Genomic DNA, 6,711 nt, shown 5'->3' on the forward strand with positions numbered 1-6,711 from the left:
GCAGAGTACAGATCAATGAGGAAGCTCACAAGTGAGCTTATATGGATCAAGGGACTGCTAAGGGACTTGGGTATTGAGATCAACACACCAATGACTATGCATTGTGACGACCAGGCAGCAATACACATTGCATCCAATTCAGTCTTTCATGAGAGGACAAAACACATAGAAATTGACTGCCACAAGGTGAGACAGGCAGTGGAACAACAAGTGATTCTTCCATGCTACACAAGAAGTGAAGATCAACTAATTGACATATTCACCAAGGCAGCTAGCAACAAGGTTTGTGAGTTCATTCATCCTAAGCTTGGACTCATAGACCTCTCTTGTCACTGATCCTCTTGCCATGAAGTGTTCTACTCTTTTTCCTTTGCTTGGTTTTTATCCCAAGTGGGTTTTTTCAAGTAAAGGTTTTAATGAGGGAATGCTTCATTGTTTCCAAGCTTGACCAAGTCCATATGGTCAAGCTTGAGGGGGAGTGTTGACATGAAGAGAATAAAGACCAAGACTAAAGACATGAAGAACCTGATTGATCATGGACAGGAGATCATGGACAGGAAATCATGGACAGGAAATCATGAACATGAAATCACGGACAGAAAATCATGGACAGAAAAACTGAAGCAACGAAAGGTGTGAGACTGATTTAAATATCTTGCCTGAAGTCTTGGACGAATTTAAACAAGTGGAGGCAACTGGATAGAGCTGTTGGAGTGTGTAAACAAGCCAAAGTCACATGATATGCTAAGGAAGGATGAGAGAAGAGAGTTGTCACTATCCGAAAGTGACTTCCTCAGATCTGGTCTTCATTAGTTTATTCATCTCCATTTGTTTATTCATTCTCATTGTCTTATTCTCCTTGTTAAATCTATTTATGTAACTGTTGTATACACTAAATTAATCTAAGGAAAAATGTTCTTCAAATATTCTTGTCTCTCTCTTGGATTCCCTCACATATCTCTCTTAGTTCTTCACCAAAATCTCTCAAATAATTCTCATAAACTCTCGCTAATTCTCATAAATTTACATGATGCATACAGAATTCTTCTTGCATATACTCAGCGTGACCTAGCCACACCCTTTCCACTAACCTTTACTGACCAGTGTGATTGGGATGCCTTACTCTCATATAAACTGGAGACAACAACAACAACAAGCCTTGTTAACAAGTGCAATGGTTATCGCTGGTCTTGCTCAGTATGCTTTGTTGCTGCCCCAAGCTTTGAAGATTTCACCACCCATCTCAAGTCTGTAGAACATGAATTTCGTGTAAGCATCTCTCTCTCTCTCTCTCTCTCTCTCTCTCTCTCTCTGCGGCTTGTGTCATTTGTCAAGCAGGAGTGGGACAGGTATGCTAGTAAACACGCCCTGGATCGTACTAACCTCAATAACTTGCCGTTTGGTCGATCAAAGGTATGTGTTTATAGCATCTAATCTCATCTCAAAGTTGATATTTGTAATCTCTAACACTGATTTTGTCCACTGCAGGAGTTGGACTTGCTGCTTACTCAAGACATGCTTAGATGTCAAGAGATGGTTAGTAGAAAGTGCCCCGGTGCCTTTAGGCCTTATAAATTCAGATCTAACAGTCAATCCAAGGCAAGTTGACATTTCTTTTCCTTGTTGAGTTCCATCTAATGTACATATGGCATGATTTTGTATTTACTGACTTGGGTTTCCTTCTAAAGTATTGAAGGAACACATCTGAAGATGAAGAAGCAAGAAGGGTGTTGCGATTTTCAAATGTTTTAACTGGTTGAATGCAATAAATAAAACTACTTACTACTGTGTTGTCTTTTGTTAAACATGGCAATTCAGTCTTATATTTGTCATTTCGAAAGTATGCTTCTAACATATACATGGCATTGGACGATACTTAGTTGCTAATTGTGACTCTTTGCTCAGGCTTATCATTTTTTTTAATCCCAAACGAACAAGATATATGGTGTGGTTGGTTGTTTTTTTTAACCAATGTATCTTGAAAATTGACACAATTGATTAAGTTTTTTTTGGGTAAAAGACAATTGATTAAGTTCCATACAAAAATAACAAGTTTTGTTTTCTCCTACCACTAATCTCATTTAAATTATATAAAAACTCAGTTTTATATTATCTAAATCCATTTATATAGAATTGGATTAGAGTGTCTATTTTACACACAAAAAAGTGATTTTATAATTTTTTTGTTTTATTTTCAAGATACAAATTCAATTTACTTTAATAGATATTTGGTCATTCGTCCTATTAAGAATGCTCATCAGGTTTTTAAACATGTATCTCATAAATTGAAAACAATTAAAGAGAGGAAGACAATATCTCATACTCCCTCCGTTTTTGAAAGTAAGATATTTTAGATTTTTTAATTGTTCCAAAAAAATAGATTTTTAATATGTTTAAAGTACTTTTTATATTTTTAAGAAACATTAAATGAAAATATTTGAATTGATTAAATTTTATTGGTGGAAAGTTATTGGAAAGTGTATAATAAAGTAAAAGAAAAATTAAATTATAAATATTTATAGAATTTTTAATAAGCGTGAACAGTTTAGAAAATCTTATTTTCGGGAACAGCGGGAGTGTGATATACTTATTTTTATAAATACGAGCCTATGATAGAGAGATATTATCTTACGCGGATAAAGCCCAAATAAATAAGGCCCAATAAAATTTAATGAAAAGCGGGAAAATCTAGAGAAGTCAAAATATTTCGTTATCTCCCAATCTCTTCAGTCTCGTCTCACACAGTTCCTTTCTATCTTCAGTTCGAACTCTCTTGTTGTTGAATCCTCAACGTCCCTTCGCCTCCCATCAAAATTTCATCTGAAAGACTCTGGTTCATGTGGAAGTTTCTCTTTTAAAATTCCTCAAATGTTCCCAATTCACTGTTTCTAGGGTTTATGAACTATCCAACCTCTTAAATCGGCTCCACCGAAAATGACGAGCCACGGCGGCGTCGAGAGGATTCATAGGGTACAGCCGGAGAGAGATTTGGTGGCGAATTGGGAAGTTGATTTGTCGGAGAAGCTAGAGGAGTACCTCCTCAAAATCTGCTCCGGTGAAATCACCGGAACTGAAGAAGATTCGCCTGTCAATTTCGCGGAAGGTGCTTCCTCCATTCCTACCAATTTGATTTTGCTGGGTCAGTGAAAGATTGGATTTTTGATGTGTTTGTTGTGGTGGGTCTGTTGTAGCTGCTTTGCTGCTTCAGGGCTCGGTTCAGGTGTACAGCAAGAAAGTGGAGTACTTGTACAACTTGGTCTTACGTACTTTGGAGTTTCTATCCAACCATAGGTTCCTCCTTTTTTTTAATTAGACTAGTGCTTTTGTTAGATACTCTTTGTGCTCATTAGTGAAGTGAATCTATAAAGTGCATTTTCTGTCTAAGCTGTTTTTTCTTATAAAGTGGTTTTATTTGCCTCTCTCTCAGCCCTCGTTTGCAATTCTTTGAGTAATGATAGTATCTAAAATCAAACAAACGCTACATATATTAATTATATCATAACCTCACAAACGGCTACACATAAAAAAAAAAGTGTTCTCTGTTTGATCAATTCTTCTTGCTATTTTTTTTTAAACAGAGAGCAAGAAGAGTCCAAAGGTACACCACACGAGGCTGAGGCAAGCTCCTCTCGTCAGGCTGATGAAGAAGAAAATGATCTCTTCTGGAATGTGGATGACATCCCAGGTAGTTTAACTTCTGAGATTTTTTAACATCTCAAGCGAGCTGATTTCTAACCTTAGAGAGTGTTAACAATGTAGTTGACGCAAAGAATAGCTTGGACAACTCAGTTGGTGGAGATTCATATCCGAGTAAGTTTGTCAAGCCTCCAGCAAATCTAGTTGTTCTTGAAGGTGACTGCTTGGATACTAGTGGCGACGGAGGAGAATTGGAATCCTATCTGGTATATACCATCTTCTTCCATCCCTCTATAGTATTTGAAAATAAAAAGAGTTTGAACTCCGTTTTTTTAACTTTTATGTCTTGCAGTTAGCAACTACACATCTCTACCGAGACTTTATTCTATTAGACCCATGTGATGCTGTAGCGGTAAATGAATTTTTAGGTGGTAGCTATGCCAATGCCAGTAAAGGAAAGACCAGTTCTCACAGAGGCAGCTCAGGTCGTAAAAGTTTTCACTCACCACTAGGACGTTCTGGAGGAAGTGCCCGTAGATCATCTTTGGGAAAGAGTCAGAGCACCAAAGGTCCTGATGCTCAGAACTGTGACCAAGGCTCTCATCCACTTCCTCCTGTCTTTGGAGATGATGATCATGGTTTTGACATGGATAATGATGACCATGGAGGAAATATGGATTTGTGTGATACAGATGCTGATGATGAAGATGATCCGTGGAAGCCGTTGAATCCTTATGAACAAGGGAAGTTGAAAGTGAAGCCTTTCAAAAAAGGTTGGGACATGGCTATTGTTTTCTTGATTGATATCCGAAGCTTATATCATTCCATCTCATGTTATACTTTTATATTTCTTGAGCAGTGAAAAGTTTGAGAAAGTTTGGAGGGAGCCTTACCAAGGACTATGTCACTTCCATGTTTCCTCTTGCTAAACCCAACGGTCCCATCAGTACAGAGCTCACCGGAGTTTGGGAGAAGCGCCGTCCTGCTAGTAAAGATCACAGACAACCACAAGACATTCCCTCTTACGAGAAGGTCTGTGTTTTCTCAATACATAATTATATAATATGTAATGCAGATAAAGAAACTGATAGTTTTGGTTTCAGCTTCGAGCATTGCTAGTTAATGGAGGAAACCTACCTACTGATGCTAACGGCAATCACAAGGATAACCATGATGAAGCTAATGATGGCGACTTCCATGATTATGGTGATGATCATGAACCTGCCTTCATGGATGAAGATGGTCCAGTTATGGTGAGTATTTCACTAGTTTGATGACATTCTAGTAGTAGTTCTCTAATTTGGATTCATGCAGAATGATGATGGTGGAGCTGCAGATTTCCCCAATTACGATGGATTTGGAAACGAAGAGGACTCACATTGTCAAGAAAGCTTGGAAGATCTTTGCCGCTCACACCTGGTAACTACTTTGGTTTTTGTACTAGACTGAGAAAACAAAAAAAGCTGAAAATGTTCTTGTAGGATGCTCTTCTTGCAAACATAGCTAAAACTGAGAGGCAAACAGATCTAGCTGCTCGGGTTTCATCATGGAAACAGAAAATCGAACAAAATCTAGAAGAACAAGTAATAATCTCTTTCTCCTATAGTTTATGTGTTGAAGTCAGAGAGATTCTGATATGTTTATATGATCAGGAGCTACACCCTCCTTTTGACATTCGAGAATACGGTGAAAGGATTCTCAATAAGCTGACTGTTGAAGAGAGTGGACACGTCGAGGCCTTTACTGATCTAATGAAAGACCAAGAAAAGCACGATGTAGCTCGTGCTTTCTCTGCGCTTCTCCAGTTAGTAAGTTAACACATTTTTCTGTATGTTCAGCAAAAAAGCAAGAAACCATCATTTGATATTTAAATGTTTTATTCAGGTGAACAATGGAGAGGTTGATCTCGAGAAACCTGGCAACTCCGTAGGGGAGCCAGTGTGTTACACAGCGGATAATCCTTTCAGCGTTCGGTTGCTTACCAGAAAGACTGAGAAAAGAGGAATGGATTTACCACGGAAACGAGCTAAGTCCCCAATAGCCAAAGAGAAAACTCACGAGTCACCACCACCGAAGAAGGCAAACACAACGTCTTCTGTGTCAAGCCAGAGGAGGAAAGTTCCGTTGAAGATCAACAGTGTGGGGGCAAGATGCGCACCGAAGGGAAAGAAGAGGGGAAAAGGTCGATCTGATGAGGTGATAGTAGTAGGCGAGGGAAGTGAAGTTTCTTCAGTTAAAAGCACTGTGGGAAACTAAGAAAGGCTAGTGATAGTGAGTGAACAGATTAGAATGTAGTTAGGTGTGTGGGATTTCTATCAGACAGTTACGAAACTCTTGTAACTCTGTTATGTAATTTGTGATGAAGTAGTAGTAGCAGCGTATGTTGTAATAACAATGAAATTCCACTTTTGAATTACTTTTTAAGGAATTCGATTGTCATTAGGTTCGTAGAATTAGGGTTAGGCACGGATACTCGTTACTTGCCTTACACCCGTTACTTGATCTGTATTCGCCTCGTGTTTTCAAGTATTCGTTGTTTCCAAGTCAAGTATCAAATCGTTGAATTTTACTACTTGTAAATACAAGGCTAGTAACAAGTATCACAAAAAAAGTTACGACTCGCCTTGATATTACTCGTTACTTGTTTTACGACTGAAAAAATGAAAACTGAACTATAAAAACCAAAGCCCTCTACACATATATTTCTTTGTTGTAAGAAATAAACAATACTTTCTTATCGAAATATATTTATTAAGTTCCTTTTTTTTTATATTAGGTACAAATATTTTATTTAAAATAACTCTTGTGTTTTTACCAAGTCGGGTAAATAAAACAAAATTTCATAACCTTCTCTAATAGAATATTATCTATCAAGTAATTCTTAGAAACTTGAAAATATATCCAAATAATTAATAAGTACTCGTAAGTACCAAGTAATCGGACAAGACAAATAACTTGCAAGTAACATATTTTTGGACAAGTACTCGAAATAACAAATACCCGTTTCCAACAAGTCAAGTACAAGTCCAAAAACTCATTACTCGTTCAAGGCAAGCCAAGTATCAAATATACGTA

General features: G+C 37.5%; 2 protein-coding genes across 2 annotated transcripts in view; both read left to right on the top strand.

The window, feature by feature from the left end:
- Window positions 1-1,608, top strand: part of LOC106338877 — a 6,190-nt gene extending 4,582 nt beyond the window's left edge. The window contains exons 2-4 of the mRNA XM_013777754.1: window positions 1,105-1,269; window positions 1,339-1,413; window positions 1,489-1,608. Coding sequence (XP_013633208.1) covers window positions 1,105-1,269; window positions 1,339-1,413; window positions 1,489-1,608 — 360 coding nt within the window. The remainder of the gene's footprint in view (window positions 1-1,104; window positions 1,270-1,338; window positions 1,414-1,488) is intronic.
- Window positions 1,609-2,722: 1,114 nt separating this feature from the next.
- LOC106296888 (condensin-2 complex subunit H2-like) lies at window positions 2,723-6,064 on the top strand. The gene is made up of 11 exons (XM_013733170.1): window positions 2,723-3,103; window positions 3,192-3,291; window positions 3,579-3,685; window positions 3,760-3,902; window positions 3,989-4,409; window positions 4,496-4,668; window positions 4,740-4,889; window positions 4,951-5,055; window positions 5,118-5,219; window positions 5,289-5,444; window positions 5,521-6,064. Exons 1-11 carry the CDS (start codon window positions 2,935-2,937, stop codon window positions 5,890-5,892), a joined length of 1,998 nt encoding a protein of 665 aa, XP_013588624.1. The 5' UTR covers window positions 2,723-2,934; the 3' UTR covers window positions 5,893-6,064.
- Window positions 6,065-6,711: the final 647 nt, after the last annotated feature.

The sequence above is a fragment of the Brassica oleracea genome, chromosome C1, assembly GCF_000695525.1.
Source record: "Brassica oleracea var. oleracea cultivar TO1000 chromosome C1, BOL, whole genome shotgun sequence".
Classification (NCBI taxonomy): Eukaryota; Viridiplantae; Streptophyta; class Magnoliopsida; order Brassicales; family Brassicaceae; genus Brassica; species Brassica oleracea.

Bases quoted from the DNA above. Each gene is read 5' to 3' on its own strand.
- LOC106296888 (XM_013733170.1), top strand. From the start codon at position 2,935: ATGACGAGCCACGGCGGCGTCGAGAGGATTCATAGGGTACAGCCGGAG. The intron at 3,104-3,191 runs GTGCTTCCTCCA...GGTCTGTTGTAG, and splicing joins GCCTGTCAATTTCGCGGAAG to CTGCTTTGCTGCTTCAGGGC. The intron at 5,220-5,288 runs GTAATAATCTCT...TTATATGATCAG, and splicing joins AACAAAATCTAGAAGAACAA to GAGCTACACCCTCCTTTTGA.